At 48.5% G+C, this 24,466-nt stretch overlaps 1 protein-coding gene across 4 annotated transcripts in view; it reads left to right on the top strand.

The window, feature by feature from the left end:
- Window positions 1–20,631, top strand: part of srgap3 (SLIT-ROBO Rho GTPase activating protein 3) — a 43,021-nt gene extending 22,390 nt beyond the window's left edge. For 2 of the 4 annotated variants that reach the window (XM_055508752.1, XM_029151783.3), the window contains exons 3-22: window positions 679–841; window positions 2,475–2,537; window positions 6,148–6,333; window positions 7,120–7,248; window positions 8,771–8,992; window positions 9,081–9,182; window positions 9,838–10,035; window positions 10,242–10,326; window positions 12,055–12,082; window positions 12,449–12,551; window positions 13,154–13,214; window positions 13,767–13,844; window positions 13,938–14,072; window positions 14,274–14,379; window positions 14,663–14,890; window positions 15,033–15,106; window positions 16,440–16,620; window positions 16,750–16,899; window positions 16,981–17,296; window positions 17,570–20,631. In XM_055508752.1, coding sequence (XP_055364727.1) covers window positions 734–841; window positions 2,475–2,537; window positions 6,148–6,333; window positions 7,120–7,248; window positions 8,771–8,992; window positions 9,081–9,182; window positions 9,838–10,035; window positions 10,242–10,326; window positions 12,055–12,082; window positions 12,449–12,551; window positions 13,154–13,214; window positions 13,767–13,844; window positions 13,938–14,072; window positions 14,274–14,379; window positions 14,663–14,890; window positions 15,033–15,106; window positions 16,440–16,620; window positions 16,750–16,899; window positions 16,981–17,296; window positions 17,570–18,016 — 3,000 coding nt within the window. In that variant the 5' untranslated portion in view covers window positions 679–733 and the 3' untranslated portion in view covers window positions 18,017–20,631. Of the gene's footprint in view, window positions 1–678; window positions 842–2,474; window positions 2,538–6,147; window positions 6,334–7,119; window positions 7,249–8,770; window positions 8,993–9,080; window positions 9,183–9,837; window positions 10,036–10,241; window positions 10,327–12,054; window positions 12,083–12,448; window positions 12,964–13,153; window positions 13,215–13,766; window positions 13,845–13,937; window positions 14,073–14,273; window positions 14,380–14,662; window positions 14,891–15,032; window positions 15,107–16,439; window positions 16,621–16,749; window positions 16,900–16,980; window positions 17,297–17,569 lie in introns of those variants that run through there. The other 2 variants (XM_029151779.3, XR_008694664.1) reach the window with 2 other exon arrangements.
- The last annotated feature ends 3,835 nt before the right edge of the window (window positions 20,632–24,466 follow it).

Raw genomic sequence — 24,466 nt, 5'->3', positions numbered from 1 at the left:
GAATAAAGCTCCTCGGATCCCTGTAATGGCAGGACAAGGCGAGGTGATGAAAGGATGGAGGATGTTTAGCGTCCACGTTGGGAGGACGCTTTGCTGCCATTTGGATCCGCTTAGTGCGAAGCCAGTGTTTAAGGGCAGCGCTGAGTAGAGGAAGAACGGGGGAAAAGCACTCTGGACGCGCTAGATATCAACTTCATTAGATGTGATTAGCATTATGGAGGCTCTCTGAAGGGGGGCTCTTTGATGTCGGAGCGGCTCGCTGCTTTTTCTCCCGCTCCACATGGAAACCCAATCCCCCACCCGGCCGTCGCTCGCCCTCCTTTCCTCTCTCTCTCTCTCTCTCTTTGTGCCTGCCCTGCGTTTGGATGATTGATTAATGCTCAGATAGCTGATCCAGACGAGTGTGTGCGCCTTCGATGGGGGATCGTGTGCGTCCGACTTCGTGTCTTTGTGCCTCGTCGAAAACCACCCGAGGCGGAGACGGTTTAAACTGATTATGCCTCAATCAGGGCCTGTGAGCGTGTGGACCATTATGGTCGCCAGCCGTATGCATTAAACTAACAGATGCATTACTGTACTTAATAAAAGCAGGAAGTGATGGAGTGATGTGGAAACCCATAATCACCAGACAACTGTAACACTGTAACATGTGACCCGCTGTGGTTCCCACTCCTCCAGGAAGGACCAGCACCTGCTGTCCTCGGTGAACTGCTGGTACCTGGTGCTGAGCCAGATGCGGCGCGAGAGCCGCGACCACGCCACGCTCAGCGACATCTACACCAGCAACGTCATCGTCCGCTTGGCCCAGATCAGCGAGGACGTCGTCCGCCTCTTCAAGAAGGTCAGTGAGGCCGTCCACGCTCCGGGGAAATTCAGCTCTCAACACGTGCTTTACAGCGCGGGCTGTCGTCGTCGTGCGCTGCAGGCATGTGGGCCCGTGACCCCCCCCTCCCCTCCCCTCCTCACCCCGGCTTTCACCGGGAGGGGCTTTACAGCTTTACAGACCCTGCGCACTTTCTGTAGCCCGGAGAGAGGGAAAAAAGACCCGCTCCTGGTCGAGAGCTTTGTTTTTAACGAATGAAAGGCACGGGGTTCAGCGGTCGCGGAGCGTCAGCAGCTCTTGCAGCGCGTTGCATCACGGGGCTTGCGCTTGGATCCTCTCTGCAGTACGTGCTGCAGTCTGTCTCACTTCAGGCCCGCTGACGCATGCAGATGCCGTTCACCAGCTGCCGGAGCCCCTGCGAGCGATTCCCCCATTCACCACATTCAGGCCGACGCTCGTCGGAGAAGGAGCGCGCGGCACAAACAAAAAATCCCTCGGAGGTCGTCGAGGGAGTTTTCCTCTTTTAGTTCCTCTTTTAATAAAGAGTTTAGTTGATGACTCACCGGTAGCAAGTATTTTCAGGCATAGTGATTAAAAAGGAGCAGGGTGTGGACTGAATGTTAACTTCCATTAGTCTGTGAATCCCTTTGAGCGGCGCGTGGGCGTTCAGTCGCTCTTTGCCCGCGTGCTGCGGGCGCGCGGAGGGTGTCGTCTAGCGGGGCCCCGCCCCTCCGTCTTATATCGACCCCACAGACGATGGAACGCAATTATTCATGGCAAATGACAATTCTAGAGAGTTGCAGGTTTGCAGATATTAGTCGTTGCCGTCTGGGCTGCCCAGAGGCCTGCAGCACGCGCTTAGCTTCACACCAGCGCTCACCTGATCATCTGTACTCCAGCTGTTCCCCCCCTGAAGGCTCCTGCAGGTCTGAGTCTGTTGAATAGACAACACGAACAGTTGTGTGGTGGAGAGTCAGGTGTCTAACAAAATAAAACAAAAAACACACAAATTATTTTGTATTAATTATAATCCATGATGAGTCCCGTGTGCTGAGCAGCGGAGGCAGTTTTTTTCCTTTCTCGAACATCACAAGTCGAAATTGGCGTGTGAAGTTTGCAGGAGCGTGACTCCTGTTTCATCCGCGTGTCAGACCGTCACACGGAGACGCGCGAGCGCTGCCGGTGCGTTTTCGCGCCTCGCTCGCAAACAGATGTTAATACCGCGCTTTCACTCCGTCGGCTGCTTCCTCTGCTTCCGTGATGACACACGGAGCCGCCGGTAGAAGCGTAGCTTCATAGCACTATCAACAGATGAAGCTGAATAACAAAGCCCCGTTGAGGTGCGCGTCACGTAAAGCCACGGGCGCGTGGCCACACGGCGCGTGCACGTACCTGCACCCGCCGCACGCGAAGGAGGCAGCGACGCGCGCTGCGTTCACGGGAAGCTCGCTGTAAAGGCGCGGCTAACGCCTGCGTGCGGGAGCTGTTCAATAACACAAAGGTCGGATAAAAAGGAAACCGAGTGGGTCTCTGATCTGACAGGGTTCACGTACGTGCCTGTGGCCCTCCATTAGTCACACTGTGGTTGTTTGCTGACCTGAGCAGGTCTCGGCAGAAACGTCATTTCTTTTCTTTGTTCTCTGTGTTTCAGAGCAAGGACATCGGCATCCAGATGCACGAGGAGCTGGTGAAGGTGACGAATGAACTTTATACCGTAAGTAACACTGTACTTTCTCTCCTGTATCAGATCCTGATCTCATTGTCATATTTCTTTTGCTTTGTGGTTCTTTATACTTTTACTTCAAAGACACAGGAAGTTGGAAATAGTCTTTTTTTCCTATAAAGCAGCGCAATCTGAACTAACATCTCACTTTCTGACCAAGCTGCTTGTTACTGATTTGCCCTGAGGATGCATCAGTTATTACAGTCAGTATTTATTTATCCACATAGAGATCAAAGATGGTGAATGATGACACAGTGAGAGAAAAAGTCAGACAGAAAAAAAAATACCCTCTCGTCTCTGTGCCTTCGACAGTTTCTGGGCTCTTAGCCAACATCTGGTGGGTGCTTTAGCTGTGCTGCTGTTTATGGTTGACATCACTACACAAACACAACAGCGCTATGGTTCATACGGCCGTTTGAGAGGAACCCAGAGACCCGTTCATGTGTTTAAGGTCGTCTGCCTCGTTGCCTCCACTCTGCTTCGTTGACGGGCGGTTGCGGTAACGAGCCCGTTCTCCACAGGTGCCACAGGTTCTCGCTGCCCTTCCTGTCGTGTCCAAACTGTGTCTGCCGCGGCATCGCTCACGTCTTCGACAGCTGCACTGTTTCCCTCCATGCTTCCATGCATTATGAATGTTTTATTCTACTTCTGACTTCCTATTGGATTAAACTGACAAGTCGGTCGGACGTCTGTACAGAATAATTACGGGGCACTATTAATGGAGGCATTTTTAAAATGGGCTGTCAAACGTATCAGACTGGGTTGTGCCAGATACCACAATCATTAATGTAACATACTGTAAGTGATAAATGCTCCTAATTAACATCACTGCAGCCTTAGTCCTCCTCTATCTGCAGCCACTTACAGTTGTATTTGTTCTACAGTAATTGGTAATAATTGAAGCCCTGAATTCTCTTCTAATGGGATTTCCTGCAGATTGAGAAACGCATGTTGGGGAGAAGCGCGCATACAGTCCAGTACAGTAAGTACACGCGTATGGTACTGCCCCGCTGCCCTCAGATGGGCTGTTATCGAGGGGAGGATTAGTTCTCAGGGCTGGACCGGCTCCAGGCAACTTCAGCAACCTTCTGCCTCCTGAGGTGAAAGCGAGGAGACGGCCGCGCCGCCGTCCATGACTTATTCATCCGTGCCACGTGACGACAGTCAAAGTAGCAAAGGGCAGCGCTGGCGCCGGGCCCCGATCCGGCCATCTGTGCGCTTGGATGCAGAAACTGTAGGATGGTAATCACGTCCATGCATATTTCAGAAGGACGGGGTCGAATACCTTCAAACACCAGAGGCTGCTGCTCTGATCTACAGTTATTGCCTTTTATCTTGTCAAATATCTGTGTTTTACCTTCTCCACTCTCTGACTGAGGACACTGCTGCATAGCAAATCTCAGATGGACCCACTCGTCATGCTCTACTTGGCCTCGGCTGCAGTCTGACAGAAAATTACCAGCCCAGTAGTTGAATTAGTATTTTTTATAACCCCACCGCGGAGGAAGCTCTTATGGCATCAACGAAGTGGAATTTGTTGAATTTTTACAGTCACCACTTTACGCTACCTTTAGTGAAGCCTGATGGGGCCCAGACAGGTATAAGTGTATTTCAAACGTGACTGGTCTGACTTTAACGCTTGACCCTGAGGCTGCAGCCTTGTGTCTGTCAGAGGAAGGAAAGCCCTGTTTCTGACGGCTGCGCCCTTGTTAGTGCTCGACTGTGGAGAAAGAACTACTGTAAATCAATAGCGCGGCCCCATGGCGATCGCCTGGCGGTATTTTCTAGCCGTTTCCAATGGCTGCCAGCAAAAACTCATTTTGCTGTAGGGAAACGGTGCGATGCTATTGGTTGGTTGGCTGCTCAGTCAGAGGCACAGTCAGGCTGAGATGCTGGATCGGTGCCGTTGTTCAAACACTGCGCAAAGCTGCAGCAGGAGTGTTATTAGTAAGCATGAAGACCGTGTCAATAGTTCTTAATGTGAAATCAGCCCAGGCTTATGTATCTGAAGTCATTTCCGGACAGAGCCTGCAGCAAATCCACCTCCTGTAAAATTCAGTCTTCTTTTGCTAATTTCCTGCTGAACTGGCTTAATATCCCCACTGGGATCAATAAAGCTTCAGCTTATCTTATCTTTTCGATCCAATACCTTGTGTCTGATGTCTGCTCTTCAGGCTCATGCACAGCTCTTCTTTTGTTAGCGACAACGCGGATCCCAACACTCTGAGGCGAAGGTTCATTTGTTCGTCTCAGCAGCCGACGTGTGGCTCATTTAGCATTTGTTCTTGACTTTAAACTCACGTATTTTAGGCATAATTCAATTCATTTGAATTCCTTAAACGGATTATACGAATATTTATAATTCCAGATGCAAATTTAAAAGCACTTGCGCTGCTTTATGCCTTATAAATGACTGCTTGGACCCCTTCAGGCTCTTCTCCGGAGTTAAATAGCCCCAGGTTGTCGTAAATGGATTTGAGTCTTTAGCTGCCGGTTCGTTATAGTCAGATGGTTCAAAGTTGGATAAAAGTCTTGTTTTGAGAGGAGCCTGTTGAAACCCTGGGAGTCTTAGCCTAGTTTCTCTCTTTGTGTAGCTGCACGACAGGCCTGTCACTCTGAGAATAGACTGGTGTCTTTTATGTTTCATTCATTTACTTTTCAGGTGTTTGCCTCAGAGCTCTTTGTTTCTATGCTGTTCAAAGTGTTCTCGTGTCTCTCGGAGGGAAGTCAGCGTGTTTCAGCCCAGAAAGACGAAATAATACTTTTGATCATGCAGCAGTGCAGGTAAATCACACGGGTTTGCAGATATCGTCATCTGACCCAACAGCAGATGTGTGATTTTTGTCGATCCTGCACAGAAAGAGAATCCTTCCAGTGCTAAATAAACATTCCCTACCTGATCCCAGGACTGTCTGTGTGGGCTGTCTGCCATGTTGTGGCGCTCATAAAAAGGGTTTGAATACTGAAGGTGTCTGCAGATGCAGCTCACATCTGGATGTTCCTTTACAAGTCCCGAGAATGAGCTTCCAGGAGGGGAAACTTTCCCAATGAGCATCTGGGACAGGTTAAGAAAGCCGGAGTACGCTCCTGTGCGTCCTGAGGCGTTCCTGTCACTCCAGACTAGTGATTACCACTGTGGAAGAGGATGGGGAGGTTTCTGGCTGCTGGCTGTTGTTCTAGAGAACAAGAGGGAGAGGTGTACCTGTAGAGAATACAGAAAGCAGGGCTGTCACTTTAATGCGCAAATCAGCTGAAAATAAATGCGCTCGGAGAGATGAGGAGTTATTATACAAAGGCGGTAGATGCTGGAAAAGCCACAGGGAGGAGGGAATGAAAGGGTGAGCTTGAGATTTGACAGCCAAAAATAAACCACTCATAACATTGGGCTTCTGGAGTCACTTAAAATGTTCCACGTGTAACGACATCTGCGTTACTGCTGCACTGACGGAGCAGAAAAAATGAAACCAGGCCTTGACAGATGTGATCCTCCACATCTGGAAAACAAGGAGACAGCCGTGAAACTGCTAGTCGGTTATTATGGAGCCTTGTACCAAGTTAATCTCCGTCGCCTCTGCCTAAGCGTCTCCATTCCGTCCCGCAGGTGATGAAGACGTATCACATGTACCACACCGAGAGCATCAGCGCGGAGAGCAAGCTGAAGGACGCCGAGAAGCAGGAGGAGAAGCAGTTCAGCAAGTCGGGAGACCTCAACGTCCACCTCCTGCGCCACGAGGACCGCCAGCCGCGACGCAGCTCCGTCCGGAAGATCGAGAAAATGAAAGAGAAGGTGAGAGCATCTGTTTGGTTCAGAAGCTACAGATAATGAGTCTGAATGCATGTGTAACGTCCTCTGTGCCAGCAGTGTAGGAACGGTGGTCTCTGAACCCCCCCAGCTACACGCATTCTTATTCTGGTTTGTCTTTATGCTAATGAAACTCCCATTGTCTCTCAGAGAATCAGAGCGGCTGTCAGACTGACGGCGTTTCCCCTCCTCAGACCCGCTGCTGCCTGGCTTGGGATCCGTGCACTATTTATAACTCTGCAGGGCCATACGTTTCCCCTATTTCTTGCGTGGGCTCCCTTTGTTCCCTCACCCTGCGCGCAAACAGGTTGGAGGAGGAAGAAAAAAGAAAAGTTTATCTCCTCCCCTAACCCAGAGCTGGAATTTGCATCATAATGGCTTTGTGAAATTGGAAATAAAGCGAAACGCGCCAGCAATTCAAATGCGGTAATGGGGAAAAGGCCCTGCTGCAGAATGGCTGCGCCTTTGTTAAGTTTGAAATGTCTTAATCATGGAGTTACTGAGCACAGGTTTGCGGCATCGGTGAGGATCTGCTTTGTAGATTATTTTACACAAAGCCAGGCTGTTTCCCTGCGCAGCCACAGAATCTGAAGCCTTTATTACTGTCCCTTTGTTTGCGTCCACGCTCTGCAGCTCCTGGTCCTGTTCAGAAGTACAACAATGACTTCAGTGCAAACCTGTGGCGTGCATCGCTATAGAAACCGTTTCTCCAGGCCCCCCGCCTGCCGATCCGGCCCAATGTGACGCTGCCTCTCCTCCTCTCCTCCCCAGAGACAAGCCAAGTACTCGGAGAACAAGCTCAAGTGCACCAAGGCCCGGAACGACTACTTGCTGAACCTGGCCGCGACGAACGCAGTGGTGGCGAAGTACTACATCCACGACGTCTCTGATATGATCGATGTGAGTAGGCGCCAGGCACATGTGTTTGTTTACGTCTCTCAGCTGGGACTCTGGTGTTGATTTAGCTCCGCGGCGCTGTCGCTGACTCGCCATCTGTTCCCGAGTCGCATTCGCTCTCCCGTCTGTTAGCTGCTCCGCTGGTCCCAGTAAAGTGCGCGGCGTGGTGTGAGCTCTCCGCCGCTCTTTCTCATTCATTTGGGTTTGTTGATGCCGCTTTCGGGGGGCGTCGCTGGGACAAACACAGCGTGTCCCTTTGGTCGTCTTTAAATGTCAGGGAGGAAAAAGAAAATCACCCCCGACACACTCTGTACTGTGTCCTTCTGTGGGCTGTCCTTTCATGGATCAGACTCATGGAAGCAGATTCTCTGACATGGACAATCGGGGCATTGTGTGTTTCTATGTCTATTTAGGTGAAAACGCAAAACCCTAACTGAAACATCAGCTGGGTTTCCTTCACATTAAGAGGTGGGAGCGCTGCAAGACTGATTACCGGTATTTAAAAGCCCTATTTGCTTAGAAAACCACAAACGGTTGGAGTTCAGTCAAAGTCAGCTGGTGAGCAGAGCTCTGTTTATCCAGCCATGAGCGCGGTTAATGCGGTTGGCACCGGCTCGCGGCCTCCTCGACCCGCCACCGCTCACCCTGCGCACGGAGGCGGGGGGGGTCCACCATGCACAATATTATTGGGAATTCTCGCCTTCATCCCGCTGTTTTCGAAGGCGTGGATCGCTACATTCCTTCAGTGAGCGTGTCCAGGCCCCGGTTCCGGACTCCGCTGGCCGGCCTTAAAGGAAAAGACGAGCTACTGCAAACGGAGGAGGAAATGAATGAAGCTCACATCTGACGCGCGTATCCAACTGTTTGTGCGTTCTCTCTGTTCGTCTGCTGCTGCAGCCGCTATTGGATGTGTCTTGGCTCTGTTTGCTCACTCATGAAAACCACGGTAACTCCTTCCCTTAAGTCTCCTGAGCTGCTTTGACTGAGCGGCGCGGCGAGAAACGACTCGCTCGGTGCTAAATGGCGCTAAAGAGCATTTACTTAGTGATTCACAGAGCTGTCAGTCGCCTCCAGCCTGCGTCTGAGCCCCCTCTCCACCCCCCCCCCCCCCCCTCCCTAATTAGGTTACCTCGCACAGCTCAGCGTGATAAGGCTCTGTAATTATCATCGGTGTCCTACTGTGCCAGCTCCTGTAATTCTGTGAACGCAACGTCTATTTTTGCCAGATAACCCCGTACCCAGATGTGATTTGGGATTTAGTCCACAAACTAGGTCTCGACACGAACAACGGCGCTCACACTGTGACTGCACGGCTCGGGACTTTTTTAGCACTTTCACAACCTCCTTCGCTCCGAGGAGGTGACAAAACCCACAACTTAGCACGAGCGACCACATCCTGCAGAGGCTGCATAACCCTTGAAGCCTTTAGAAAGGCCAGCGACACGGTGACGGCTCCGTGTTGTGTTTGTTTGTCCACTTCATTTCCTCGTTTTTAAAGTGTCTTTTTGTGTTTGCTTCAAACAAGTGCTGTGACCTGGGCTACCACGCCAGCTTGGCGCGCACCTTCCGGACCTACCTATCGGCCGAATACAACATGGAGACGTCGCGCCACGAGGGGCTGGACGTCCTGGAGAACGCCGTGGACAACCTGGACTCCCGCAGTGACAAGCACAAGATCATGGACATGCATAACCAGGTGTTCTGCCCTCCCATGCGCTTCGAGTACCTGCCGCACATGGGAGACGAGGTGGGAGGCCTTAGATTAAGAATGTGACCTTCACCCTGTGACCTTTGACCTTGTCTTTGTCTGACCCGCTCGTCCTCCTGCTCCTCAGGTGTGCCAGGTGAGCGCCCAGCAGCCCGTTCAGACTGAACTCCTGATGCGGTACCATCAGCTACAGTCCCGCTTAGCCACGTTAAAGATCGAGAACGAGGAGGTGAGGATTTATGGTGTCCCCCTCCCCCCGCGACCAAAAAGCCCCTCTCTCATTTTCCCCCGGAGCCGAGTGAAGGGGCCACATCACCATCTGCTCCCACTGCGGTTCCTCTCCAGTGACCCCTGCACTGTGGGACAATTTAGATTGTCACATCATCAAGGTTGTGTTGTCTATGACGTCCTACATCAAACTGACTGTTTTGTGATGGAGCCGGCGCTTCCTCATTAAGACGTCCAGACATAAAGGTGCAAATGGAGGCGGTAATAACCGAGGCCTGTTAGACTGCGCCAATAGCTCTGCTTCCCCTCTGTCTGGTGCCAGGGGAGGATAATGGATGGGGCATGCCTTTCCTGGAAATGAGCTTTATCAATCTTGTCTAAAAAAAAAAAAAAAAAATCCCTCCTTTATTATTTTCATGTGCAATTTGTGCGTTGCCAGCGTTCTTCACTGACAGCTGTTAGTCTGACGTGAGCCTGACCTCCGTGCTGTCCCGCTCATCCTTTCAGATCCTCAGTGGCGGATACGGTGCAGTCTGAGGTCGTTTATTGTTATAAATGACTAACTCCCGCCCTTGAAGAATATCATCAGTTCCCTTTTTTTTCACTGTGACACAGTGCTTCATTTCTCTTCTTTCCTCTCTTGATTCCTCGCGCAGGTGAGGAAGACCTTGGACGCGACCATGCAGACGCTGCAGGACATGCTGAATGTGGAGGACTTCGACGTGTCGGACGCTTTCCAGCACAGCCGCTCCACTGAGTCCATCAGGTCCGTGGCCTCTGAGTCCTACATGAGCAAGCTGAACGTAGCCAAGAGGAGAAGCAACCAACAGGAGACGGAAATGTTCTACTTTTCGGTGAGTTTATGGGGATTCTTTTGAACCTGTGTTTACGGCTGCCAGCCTGTAAACTTCATCTTTGAACCATTCCACATTCTCTGCAAATGGAAGTAAGATTGAATCTTAAACAGATTGGATTCCATTGATTTCAACAGCATGCTATGCAGCTCACGTTAAACTAGATTATGGCTGTTCTTCATTCGATGTCGCCTTCTTCCGTCTAGAAATTCAAGGAGTACCTGAATGGCAGCAACCTCATCATTAAGCTGCAGGCCAAGCACGACTTACTGAAGCAGACGCTGGGTGAAGGTAAAAGACACCCTTCATCTGTGTTTGACGACGTCCATTAATGCTTTGCCTGACCACGTGTTTGCTCTGTAATTATGTCCCACAAACCCCTCACAGCTCTATAAACCCACTGCCTTGATGGTTATAGTGGAGGGGGCCTTATCTAAGGAGGAGCATAGAGAGATTTATTGGAGGCTGCACGGACAGCGGGGAGAGGAAAAAAGGAAATGAGAGTTTGTATTCAAATGCGCGCTATCTCGCCTCAAACAGCCCTCGCTCACTTTGAGGATTCCATTTCAACCTCCTCCGTCTCCTCCGGTGCTCGCGTTATCCGGTCAGCGTCTGTGTAGCGTGGCCAGCGGGGGGGCTTTTCCCTTTTTCAGGCTGTGAAAGAGAGGCATCCCTGCTCCCCTCCCGCCCCCGGGGGTCCTCCTGTCACCTCAGCCGTGAACGGTTCACACCCACTCAATCAGCCGGACCGGGTCTGGGCCCGTTCCCGCAGCTGCTACCGCGCAGGGTTTTCCCTAATAGAAAATGGCATCAGGCACGGCCAGCTGAGGCCTCGAGACGCGCATGTACAATTTCGACTTTAACACCTTGGATTGAGGCCCTAATTGTGACCTGATTACGTTTTTTTTGGTTCTGGGCTGCGTGCTGCGCCCCTGACGTTATAGTTTATGGAAGCCTTGGGACAGATCCATGGCTGAGCAGCTGAGACACGCGAGCGAACACAACATACGGAGCCGCCAGGTACCGCCCGTGTTTAATTATTCAGCTGATCAATCAGGGCTGAGTTAGCTAATTGCGTCACAGCTGTGTGTGTGTGTGTGTGTGTGTGTGTGTGTGTGTCTGACGGAGATGAAGCCGGCGCGTGCCGCCACATGGCGTTTACATCTCCCCGCACGTATTAATAAAAACATAATGTGGAGCTGTGGCACCAGACAAGATGCTGCTTTGACATCTGCCAACCCGAGTTACACAAATAAGGCCTCACCAGAGCCTTCGTTTAGTTTTTCGATTTGGTTTTATCACCCACTGTCAATGTGTATGATTTAGAGGTGGACAGATTGATCTCTCAGAAGGACAACGTTGTTGATGTTCCACCTCCGCGCTCCAGAGACCTTGACCTGCCAGAATGATGTGTTGTGAAGTGGCCTTTGCTCCGTCTGTTTATTGTTAGGTGGAGTCCACACATGCTTTGACTTATTTCTGCTTTTAATGAAGCCTGATTCATAATCAGTTCATAATCCATTCACCCTTACTCTCACTGCAGGAAGAAGCACTGGGTCCTTTTTTCAATGGTATCTTTAGGATATATTTCATCATAAGCAGCATATGTGTCATCTTCAGCAGCGATGGTGGAGTTTGTGCGTTTGTGAGACGGCGCATATGCCTAAAACATGTGCATATGCTGTCATCGGCCCGTAACAATGGGCTCAGTGAACCAGCACAGACGTTGGTGTCGGCACTGGTGGAGCCCTCCCTCCCCAACACACACACCCTTGCAGCCTCCACACCCCTTCTCTTGCCTCCGAGAGGAGGCCAGCAGCCCCACGGGGTCCCTGCGTCCCCTGAGCTTTCAGCCGCCACTGCTCAATAGCTTTATCTGTGGTGTCAGCGCTCCATTCACGCCTCCCTCAATGGTCGCGTTGTCTGTCATCAAACCCCTCACTGGCTGCAGTCTGTATAATGTGTAGCATAAAGACACCAGTATACAACATGTCCCTTTTGTGTCCTTTCCTTCCACAGGGGAAAGAGCTGAATGTGGAACTACAAGGTAAGGTCTCCTTTGATACGTCAGCTGATTCTGACAGCATCACATTCACTTATTTCTAACCATTACATTAGATTAGATTCTTTAAGCAGCATAGGATGTGAATCAATCAAATGAAACTGCTGGCATTGGTGCTCTGTTTTGTTTGCATTGTTATTGACCCTGTGCTGTGTTTGTAGCGGGTCAGGACACGAGTCACACCAACAGTCTTGTGCATCTCAACCACTGACATGTCAGACCTTTTATATGAAGATGTATGAGTTTTGTGAACACGCTTCCATTCACACGTTTGGCTCCATCTGAGCCTGTTTTTGCTCCTTTCGTCTCAGAATGTGAATGTCTCTGTTCCCTTTGTCCGTCACTTCCCAGGCCCCCCACCCTCCCCCCTAAGCCACAGAAAATGCGGAAGGCTCGGCCGCGCTCCATGTATAACCATAAGCTGTTTAACGGCAACATGGAGACCTTCATCAAGGTACCCGCTGGCGGCGCATGGCTGTAGACCGGCAGAGGAAGGCAGCCTTCGCCCCGTCCTCTTCCTCACTCCGGCCCTCTGCTCCTTCCTCTCTTCCGGCTGAGCTTGATCAGAATATAACGCCTCTGTTTAACCCTTAATCCTCCTCCTCTCCTCCACGGTGCCGCTAAAACAATTCACCTCTGGCCACTTTTCTAAATGGCGTGCATGACTGTGAGACAGGAGGCAGTGGATCTGCCTCGTAGCTCAGCCGCTCCTTTACCCCCCCCCCCCCCCTTCCTCAGCCTCCAGGGCTGTCCGTCACGTGAGCTTCTCTAACGTTCTGCTTCTCTGCCCTGTCTTCCTCCGCTGCACTGTGCTTTGCTGCTTTCTCTGACCCAGAGGGAGGCGGAATGCCCGCACCCGCATCCAGGTACCTCTGTCTTAGCTTAGGTCCAGACACAAGGCAAACTAAGAGCACCCAGTGAGAGCTTGGGATTTATTTTCCATGGCTTTAGCTTCCAACGCATGCTTCTAGTCTCCTTTAACAGTTTTTGCAGTTATCGACACATTTCCTTTTATCTTCCGCCTTTAACGTTGTGATTTCCCATTATTTCCCTCAGGACTCGGGTCAACCAATCCCGCTTGTTGTTGAAAGCTGTATCAGATACATTAATCTATATGGTAAGTCTTTGAAAAACTCCTTCGGCCTCGCGCTGCCGCGTTTTGATGAAGCAATCTCTTTCCCCAAATAGCCGCAGGTACAGAGACTGACCTGCTCCGCTTTCCACCTTTGTTTCCGGGCCTTTCAAGCGCCTGCCATTGATTCGAGAAGCTTACGCTGATAGATCACGCGCGGTGATATCTTAAAGTCTCATTGGTCTTTGTTTAGTGAGCCCAGCCGCCCTCCTGCCCCGCTTCACGACTCCTCCCTGTCTTCCTTCACATCTGTCTTCAGCTCATTGCTGTTGCCCACAGGCCTTTCCCCTGGATCTGGACCTAATGAAACTCCAGAAAACTGATTAGGAACCTTCTAAGTGAAACCACATGCTGCCGCCTCACGGAGGGGCCCTCTCCTTGCGCACGACGCATCTCTCTTTACCACCAGATTACATTTCCTGCTCTGTGTTTCTTAACCTGTTTTCACGAAGCTGACGATAGGGGGCCTCTCCCATATTGAGGTTCGCTAGCGTCATCTAGTCAGAATCTGTGCTTACTCTGCTGCGCTTCTTTCAGGGTTGCAGCAGCAGGGTATTTTCCGCGTGCCAGGATCACAGGTGGAGGTCAACGACATCAAAAACTCATTTGAGAGGGGTGAGTCCCAGACATATGGCCCTGTATTCCCTGTTTTCATGTTCCTCAACAGAATAAATAGCTTGACACATTTTTTTACTCATCCTTAATCAGGTGAAGATCCCTTGATTGACGACCAGAATGAGCACGATATCAACTCGGTGGCAGGGGTCCTGAAGCTCTACTTCAGAGGACTGGAGAACCCGCTCTTCCCAAAGGAGCGGTTCCTGGACTTCATCTCCACCATCAGTGAGTCATATTAAAAAGTCACAGGGACGAGTGGACGGATATGAGAGCATCTAATGCAGTGTGAAGCAACAGTTTGTGCAGTCTTCGCTGCTTTTGCTTTGGCACTAGGGCCTCATTTTAACCGGTTGCTCTGCACTGGGTACTAAACTGCGTTGTTTCCGAAGCCACCGTCTGTCACTTACGTCAGCGTCTGTGTTGCAGAGCTGGAGTCTGGAGCTGAGAGAGCCCACCACATCCAGCAGATTGTCGTGACTCTTCCTCGAACCGTCATCATCGTCATGCGATACCTGTTCGCTTTTCTCAATCAGTGAGTTTGCGACGATGCCCCCCCTGCCTTCAAACAGTGAATGCATTTAATGTCACACAAAACAGGTAGAAATGCAGGCAGGTTCCCTTGACCTGTCTGCTGATAATGATTAATGCTCCGTTCCCTGCAGAACAAAGAGCTTGATTTTACTGTACACCCGCAGGTCCCTCCTTTTTAATAAGACGTCTTCTAGTTGAAACGTGTGCTCCAGCCCGAACACGGCCCAGCTGATTTACAGCCCTTTTAATACGCAGGACAAACATGCCTCTGTTGCTTCCCCCAGTCTGTCCCAGTACAGCGACGAGAACATGATGGATCCGTACAATCTGGCCATCTGCTTCGGCCCGACCTTGATGCCCATCCCTGATAGCCAGGATCCTGTAGCGTGCCAGGCCCACGTTAACGAGGTCATAAAGACCATCATCATTCACAACGAAGTCATCTTCCCCGGCCAGCGCGAGCTCGACGGCCCCATGTACGAAAAGTGCATGGCTGGAGGGGAGGAGTACTGGTGAGTGCCAGCCGCCGCTTGGAGGCACGCCGCCTCTGTCAGCTCTCGCCTGCGCCCATTCCATCGGCGAATCACCTGCCTGAACGTTTTGTTGTTCTCCGTGTCAAATGTCGCGTATTTCACGTTCAATGTGCTTCTGCAGCGACAGCCCCCACAGTGAACCAGGAACGATTGATGAGGCCGACAATGGCACTGAACCACACACTAGTGATGAAGGTCAGTACATCAGTGCTGTCACTGTGTTTTATATGGATTGCTATGTTATTCTATGCTAGCACCGCATTTAGCATATTGCACAGCGAGAGTCAGACTCGTATGAAATAGGGTTTGGGACTGATATCAGCGTCTGGCAGCTTGATCACGTGAAGATAATGAAACCAGAGCTATTCTCTTTTTTTTTACAAAGACCATGAATTATTCATGTAAATATGTTTGATGTAATTTTAGGGGTGGTTCTGGATAAAAAAGAGAGTTAAGTACATAGTGACCTCTTTTATTGAGTTCTTTTGACTGAGAGGTGAACAAGGCTTGTGCTGCACAGCTTATGATTGCACAGGCTTATGTGATGTTTGAAGCTGAAGGCAAGTTGAGTAAACAGTTTTGGCATGCGGCGCTGCCTCTTTGATCCGTGTGTGTGTGTGTGTGTGTGTGTGTGTGTGTGTGTGTGTGCGTGCTGGCTCGTTGGCTCTTTGTTCAGCATTAGTCAGCAGTTCTCTTGGGACTTTCTCCTTTTGTGCAGTATTTCCTCGTTTCTCCTTTGAGCTTTGAATGCGTAACTGGGACAGAAACAACAAAAGGCGAAGCGCAGGTACGACGTGGGATATCATGGCTCGCGTCTCCACCGCACAGCGAAGGAGTGTGTTGGGTCAGAATGGGAGAACCCGTGTCACTGCGTCTGTGCCGCTTAGAGTGCTGGAGTTCTTGTTCTTGTAAAAAGGGGACAAAGCTCAGTGTGCTCCTGTCAGCGCCGCTCTTCCTCAGATGTTTATGTGACGACAGAGACTGTCTGCAGTCGTTTTAGTTGGTGGTCAAACAATGGTTCAGTTCATGAAAACAGTTGAACTTGTTTTGTCATCAGACTAGACTCACTGCTTCCTACAGTAACCGTGCTCTCAAATAAACGTCTCTCCACTGGAATTTTAAAACAAATTAAAATAAGAATTTCTGTTTGCATGGGAATGTAGCTTGTTCTTCGTTGCAGATTTGTTCAATGACTGACCCCTGGTGGTCGGCCTGTTTCAATACACCACATGCTTAATTTCATGCCATAATTTATTCTTTAGACTAACCTCAAAAAAACACATAAAGTTGTTTTAAGGCCTTTGTAACTGTGAAATAGAGATGTTCTGGTTTTACAGTTGAGATCAGTATTAGGCTATTTTGTTAAATTACTGCAATGTCTGTTATTATTAATAATATTATTAATAATAAAGAATAAGAATCACAACAAATAACAGAAACACCCCTGTTTATCACATTTCTACCCCCTTAGAATGGGAATAGCCATGTTATGATTTCTTACACAGGCTTTTTGGTGTGTTTTTTTTAGAGGTTGAACAGATCGAAGCTATTGCCAAGTTTGACTACGTGGGCCGCAGTCCCAGGGAACTGTCGTTCAAGAAGGGAGCCTCGCTGCTGCTGTACCACCGGGCGTCTGAGGACTGGTGGGAGGGTCGCCACAACGGCGTGGATGGTCTGATCCCACATCAGTACATAGTGGTGCAAGACATGTGAGTAACAGCAGTTTAGGTATCCTACACCAACATCTCTGTTCCTTATAGTATAATGATTATATTTGATATTTTGCATATATTGAACTGGGTTCCACTTGCACATCTCATGACCCTCTGCTGTTTTAGGGATGACGCTTTCTCAGATAATCTCAGCCAGAAAGCAGACAGTGAGGCGAGCAGCGGACCGCTGCTGGATGACAAGGGTTCGTCCAAAAACGACGCCCCGTCACCGTGCGAACAGTCGCCCGACTACAACTTCGGAGGAGGCATGGGGAGGTGGATATGAGCAAAAATGAACTTTGTGAACTGGATTTGTCTTTGCGTTTCCGTCTGATCTGACCCGGTCCTTCTCCGCAGGGTGCGCTTACGGTCAGACGGCGCCGCGATCCCGCGCCGCCGCAGCGGCCCAGACGCCCACAGCCCGAACAGAGGGGCCGACACGCCGCCGCGGGCGGCGGCCTGCCCCAGCAGCCCCCACAAGATGTCCATGAGCAAGGCGCGCATGGAGAGCCCGGAGAAGCGACGACTCGGCACCTTTGGCAGCGCCGGCAGCATCAACCACCCGGACCGGAAGGCCTACCCCGAGGGCCACCCGCTGAGGCCGGGGCCGGGGGCCACTCGGCACAGCAGCCTCGGGGACCACAAGTCCCTGGAGACGGAGGCTCTGGCTGAGGCAAGTCTGTGTTGTTAGCCCCTGGATTTACAGCATTTAAGTCACGAACCAGCAGTTTAGCTGAGTGTTTTCTCTCTCGCCTTGTCCTTGTCTGGCTTTGAACTGAATTACAACATAAAAAGCACTATTAGTTCTGTTACTGGCTCTTTTCATCAGCTAACGTTTGCAGCCATTAGGTTCAAACACAATCTAAACGTGAAATTATTTTCATGCAGACAAAACAATACATCTTCTGACCATATGCCTTCATCCTGCTCACTTCTCTCCTATCAGGACATTGAGAAGACTATGTCTACAGCCCTCAATGAGCTACGGGAGCTGGAGCGGCAGAACACCGTCAAGCAGACCCCTGACGTGGTGCTGGACACCCTGGAACCCATGAAGAACCCGGTCAGCTCCGAGCCCGGCAGCCCCCTGCACACCATAATGATCCGGGACCCGGATGCAGCCATGCGCCGCAGCAGCAGCTCCACCTCTGAGATGATGACCACCTTCAAACCCGCGCTCTCTGCCAGGCTGGTGGGGGCTCAGCTGCGCCCCCCGCCCATGAGGCCGCTGCGTCCGCCTCCGACCCAACACCGCTCCAGCAGCTCCAGCTCCTCGGGGGTCGGCAGCCCGGCCGTGACGCCCACGGAGAAGATGTTTCCAAGTAACAGTGCAGCTGCTGGTTCTAACCTGAATGCATCCAGCGACGCCGGGGATAAGTCTGGTACCATGTAGCAAAGGTGGAATGTGTTCGGCGTGAGGGTTGTTGAGGAGAGAGCTTCGGGGAGCGGGTGCTGATGTGAATGTGCAGATACAGATCTTCTCCTCTCTGTCATCTGCCTCACCTAATTTATATGTCCAGGAAGCGCCTGTGATGAGTTATATGTTGCCATGGTGACGAGACGCTGGAGGTGCGGTGGCATAAAGCTCAGCTCTCTTTGAAACTTGACTCACGGTAAATATATGTAAAAATGTGCGTGTTTCAGTTATACCTCAATTTAAAAACAAAAAAAGGTCACCGTGTTCTCTTTTCAGAGATGTGTAAAATGCAAGTGAAACAATACTTCGGTATTAGTTTCTACCCAGCAAACACTGTCCAGAGGATGTTTGTTTGACGCTAGTCTGGACCAGTGTTGACCTTCAGGCTAAAATACATCATTTCCGTCACAGCCCTTGTGGCTGCGCATACAACGTACTTGAACTTGCCATGCTTTTCTGTTTGTACTATAGCTCGGTGGATGTTGGACATTATAGTGACATTATGTAATTCTGCATGCAAGGTTTGGAGAAGATAATGAAAATATAGAAGCCTTGCATCATCACAAAAAACACGTCTATGATAAAACTTTTAGTTTGAAAAATCCTGACTTTCACGGTGGGATTTAAAAGCATCCGGGCATGAAGACGATGCCTGACGCCTTGAACGTAACTAATCAGGACACAAAGCAAAGCAAGCCGTGTAGAACCGTGTGCAGTAGACAGGCCTCATCTGGTGAGTTCCCTGCTTTTTCCCATGTCTGATAGAAAACGAATGCAACTAAAATAGAGTTTCTGTGGTAAACTTGTACATAATACATGAGTCATTTTAAAGTCTTTATCTTGTACAGGCTAATGAGGGAAGCTAGGTCGTTGATCTTGACCTGTGCTAATCGCGCTGTAGAAGACAGACCGAGCGATCAAACCCTTTGATGCGTTGTTGACACACGCGCCCGTTTTCACACAATTCTCTGATCTTCAACATTTAGCTGTTGATGTTTTGGTGAGAACCCTTCTAACGCCCCCGCCCCCCGTCAGTTCCTGTTTCTAATTGGCAACGTCACGCTCATCCAGAGGGACACCAGAGTTTCCTCTTGTCCTGATGCATTCAGTTGATCTGATGATGATGACTACCTGCGCATCCTTGTTATCGGCAAGCGCCTGCTCCGTTCTGCATGTTTTGCGCTGTAATATCCGACATATTATGCAACAGCGGATCTACGGCTGAATGTGGTGCCTTGCCTTGATAGAAACCAACAGAGAATCTTAAATAATATTGGTCTTTTTAATGAAGCAGGCTTTAATCTTTGAAAGGGAATTCCATTAATAAATTCAGCAGCTTGTAGCAATTAAAGGCAAAATAAAACAGCATGTGAACCATGTGCTGATTTCATGGTCACGTCTGCAGCATTAGATGCATTCTGCAGTGTCACCTGCTGTAAATCAGAAATTCTTGCTTGTTGCCAATATATCTTATGCTTTGTTTGTCACAGGCCAATGTAAACAACACATATTTACAGAATGACTTCAAATACCCAGAATAAGGCAAAGCACCAATCATGGTCGAACAGTGCTCTTGCGCCCTCTGTTGGTTCCTGTGGGTACTGCTCATGTTTCATAGACGCCATCACCTCATGTGGGCATTATGAGCTGACCTTTATCTGATAATACAATCAACTGCTTCATTCATATAGTTCCTGTTGTCTGGCTGTCAAAGTAATTTTACATAAAATATTATTGAAATACGAATAAAGCACACGATTTAAAAAGTGAAATTATCATAACTATATTTAAGTAGACTGTTTTTTTTAATTTATAGATACTTGTGTAAATGAAGCAGAACATTCGAGTGCCTTTTGTGCACAACATCAGTTTTTATTGAACTTGTATATTTACTTTTTTAACTGTTTAATATGTTGTCCATTAGTTCTCTTGATTCTTGTAAAGTGGTGTTGCTTTTTTATTGTTACTTTCTATAGCTACTCAGATGTCAAACCGTAAGGAACAAAAGGTGTAAAGACTTTTTTTTTTATTACAGAGGATTCATTATAGACTGCTTGTCCGTGCTTGGGTGATCTGGAAACTGCTGTACATGCAATCTACTGATTAAAAAAATCATCTCAGAGTATTAGTTATTAATCTTCCCTGTGAACTGCCTGTGCTGTGGTTGAGCCATTTGGAGCCCTCACCTTTCAAGGTAAATAATTGCCGTGTGGTTGTTAACAGCAGGACTAATATCTCTACAGCGTAAGTAGGGATTAAGGAGCACTTGGTGCACTCTAATATCCTCCACGTGTAACACTTTCCTGGAATGTATGATGAAATGGAGAACGCCGCTGTCTGCTGACATTAGCTTAGACCTCAATAATACCATCAGAGTGCAGCAGCAGACTGAGCTCCCATCATGTTGTGGGGTCCAGAGTGCAAGTTGCCGTCGTGCTGTTTACCTTCTCTTTAATTGTTTGTCTAGTGATGCTGTTTGTTGTTGAGTGTCTGGTTGGTTGAAACCCTGTGATGTAATTGACGCCATACCACTGACTGGATGTTGAAATCCCCTGTGTCCTAATAAAACCACCATCGCTCCATGATCTGAACATTCTTCGTCTAGTGTTGTTTGTTTAGATATTTGGTAGTTGGTTATTTTAAATATACAAAAGCTGGATTTCTTACATACTGTGCTGTAACTTATATTGTCTCTGGTGATGGACTAAAAACGCATTCAAATCAGGAAACAATTTAAATGGCAACAGTGAGCAAAGTTGAGCAACAGAGGAAATAAAGCATCGAAGCAGTTCATTTACTGTATTTACTCAGCATTCAGTTGCTGGCAGCCTTCAAAAAGAGTCTGTAATTCATTTTGTGACCACTTGATGGGGAAACTGCTCCAGGAGCAAGAGTTGGTGAATACAGTCTGAGGACTGGGAACAAGCACTGGGGTGATGATGACACAGAGTTTACATAAGTTGGATGATTACCTCACTCTTAAAGCGGGTTTGTTGTTCATTGGTTACATACGTACCAGCACCATAAACAAAACTGAATTTATTATTTAAGATTCTGTCAAACATTGTTCATTTATTGCATAAATGCCGAAGTTTGCACTGCGAGGGAAAAATCGTACATACATTATTTTAAATATCTAAAAGTGATTTATTAAAAACGGCATTTGTTAGTGAATATGATGATTACATGACTACAACATCTGGCCACTAAAGCTAAGGTTTATATACAGATGCAGCTTTCTAAACAACTACTAATGACAGCAGATCTGCATTCATCTGCAATAATTACAGTAACTGATGACACTGATGTGTGTTTACGGGGACTAAAATGAATTCAGTGTAAATTTACATACTGTAATTATCACATCATGAATGAGCACGTCCTCGAGTCCCCTCGCTGGTGATTATATTAGATCATAAACAAGTGGCTTTGTGCCGTTAATCAGAATCCACCGTTACCTCTGCTGGCATGGGAATTGTCTCATGCCTCTGTAGAATGAGGTTTGCTTCATCAGTGAAGAACAGCTGCCACAGCTGGTGCGAAGGAATAAGATGCGGAGTCCTGATCTCCCTTCATAACTAGCACACAAATGAGAGAAAGCTCCTCCATCGCGTCGAATCTCAGTTGTGAGAGTGGAACAGAGCTATCATTGCTGTGGTGCCAGCTCCGACCTTCACCCTCTCTGCCTTCAGCTCTGTCACGCACTAATACAGACCAGTCGCTGCGTCAGGTTTGGTTGGAGGAAGACACTTTGCTGCGTCAAGGCCCCTTAGATGGATGCACACAGCATTGTATTGTACATGTGGACGTAACAGGTAACGGTATAATACTCATGAGGCAAAGGGCAGCACAGTCCTTAGAGACCATGTGTTCCAGACATCACCTGTCAATCGCACTGTTACTGTAACGTTAATATGAACTCCGCTTCCCCTCAGTGGATGCAATCTATACCGGTCACACAGCTTTATCCCAGGATCCATGTTCCACTGTAAGGAATGGTTTTAGAGGAGCTGTGAGGCCTCCTGGATTTAATTACACGTGAGGGCCTGTTGTTTCCTAAGGCACAGGACAGTTAATGAAAGCGCTACAGTGATCTGTGCTGCGTTTGGGGGCGCTCTCTTCAGGGCCACATCTGAGGAGAACACAGACCTTCGTGTTGTTTGGAGCAGGAAACCTGATTTTTAAACATGGAATCGTTGCGACGGGCGGCTTCGAAGCTGCTTCCAATCAGAAAGTGGAAACCTCATGGTTCCCTCGTGTGCTTTCTAGCATCCACATCCAAATGAGCAGCACATGCCAACGTGTGACAGGTTCCGATGGAACGTGAGCAGACTAAAACATGGAAACCTTCACATGAATGCATTGTGGAGTTTTAGAGAAGAAGGAGTAACTTTGTGTGTTGAATTGATTCCCTTTAAAAAAACTACAACTTGAACCTTTAGCATTGTGAATGAACTTGAAACAAGGGCGTTAGAAACAATCAATGCCATTGAAACTACAATGAGGTTTCCTTTTGTTTTGGGCCTTTGCTTGTGTTTTACGCTGTCTAATGGAAACGCGCTGATTTTCATTACGATGAAATGTGCCCTTCGAGGGAAGTTGCCTTGTTTTGCCGTTTTGCAGCGAAACAAGTCACCTCCAGATGCTAAAAGAATTCACCCGCACCCTTCGAAACACCCCGCTGGTTTAATATTACGCGTATTACAACAATGCTTCCTCCGTGTGAGAGGAACGGGAAGAAAACAAAGCACATAAATAAAGATTGTGATCAGGTCGGTCTGAAAAAATATCAGTACGCACAGGAATCAGTGAAAGCCTTCACAGATCTCACATGAAATACCTGCTAATAGGTTTAATGTGTGAGAACGGGGAACATGGTTTCTTGCTTACTTTCACCATACAGCACCATCTCTTACTGCTGGCTGAGCCTCCATTACCAGTTAACCTTCAGCTCACATCATTCCATACCATCGTGTGGAAACAGATTTAGATTTATTTATCATACGCTGATTCCTACTCATGGTCTTTTCCCACAGCTACTGTTAAATGGTCCCTCTTCCTCAGGCAGTTCAAAGGCCTGCAGTTCATTAATTGGTGGCCCTAAATCGCCTCTAGCTGTGAATGCTTGTCTGCACTGTAATATACAGTACTTGTCCAGGGTGAACCCGACTCATGCCTAACGCCAGCTGGGATTTGCTCCAGCCCTCCCACGATCCTTAAGAGGAAAAGCAATCAGGATAATGGATGGGAGATGGATAAAAGCGCCCAGTCAAGCCATTTACCAATTCAGTGCAGGTTGACAGAGTTCGGAGCAGGGAGCACGTCTTTTGTGATTTAATAAGAATAAATGAACCAGCGGAATGTCGCACAGAAGCTCACTTTAGTAAAAAACTGTTTCAAATGTAGACTTCAGTCAAAAAATGTATTATTGAATTATATCTTTGGCTGGATGCATTCAGTTAATTAACCTAATACAATGAACTGAAGCTAAGTATTTTAGAAGGCCTAACATTTACAACACATCAAGTCCCGTGAATGAAAAAATACAGTATATTACTGTAAAGATAAAATCAGATGAAATGACAATGTTGAAAAATAAAATCTACACTATTACACAGTGTCTGCAGTCCAATGGAGGACATTTTGTTGATTAACATGTGGACAAGATGTGGAGAAGATGTACGTATTATTGCCCAGATAATCATCAGACCATCTGAACTGGTTCCATCTCACTTTAAGATGGAATCATTCTCACCAGCTCCACAATGAGCTGGAACAGACGCAAGTGCTTTTGGCCCCAGGCCCATGGTCCAAGTCCTACTGGCAGGATCGAAGATGACTAAGACACTGATTGGATCATGTGCGTATCTGGGCTTATTTCTGCTTTTGTAAATGGTGGAATGAATATATTAACATGCCACATCTAAACCACTTGATGCCCATGACACAGAGCATGTGGAGATTCTCTGTGGCAGAAGAAGGCTGGTTAATTCATTCTATGGTTCTTTAAGCAGGAGGGATACTTCACACTGGATGCTGCTGCTGCTGCTGCTGCTAATTCACTTCTGTGGCGTTTTTTTGGGTGCTTTTTTTAATACTGTAGCCGAGGCATTTAAGTGTTACACTTTATGCATACTTACAGTCCTGTGCCACAAAGTCTGGGAATGCCTTGGGAACAATTGGCCCCAGGGTGCAGAGGTATGGACCACTTAGTGCCACATGATCAATGATATTGAGTTCTCTGGTACGACCAGCTGCTTGTGCTGCAGCGCCTTCAACCTCAGCACCCGCATTTCATCTAAGGCGTTCTCTACAAAGCATTCACTTTGTAGTTTTTTATGTTATTCAGAATCTAAGGTTACCTGATAGGGGAATTATTTTCCTCTATTTCTTCTGAGGGAAGGCTGCATCGACTACAAGTACTGG

The sequence above is a fragment of the Betta splendens genome, chromosome 5 (genome assembly GCF_900634795.4).
Source record: "Betta splendens chromosome 5, fBetSpl5.4, whole genome shotgun sequence".
NCBI lineage: Eukaryota > Metazoa > Chordata > Actinopteri > Anabantiformes > Osphronemidae > Betta > Betta splendens.
This window is presented reverse-complemented; position numbering and strand designations above follow the sequence as displayed.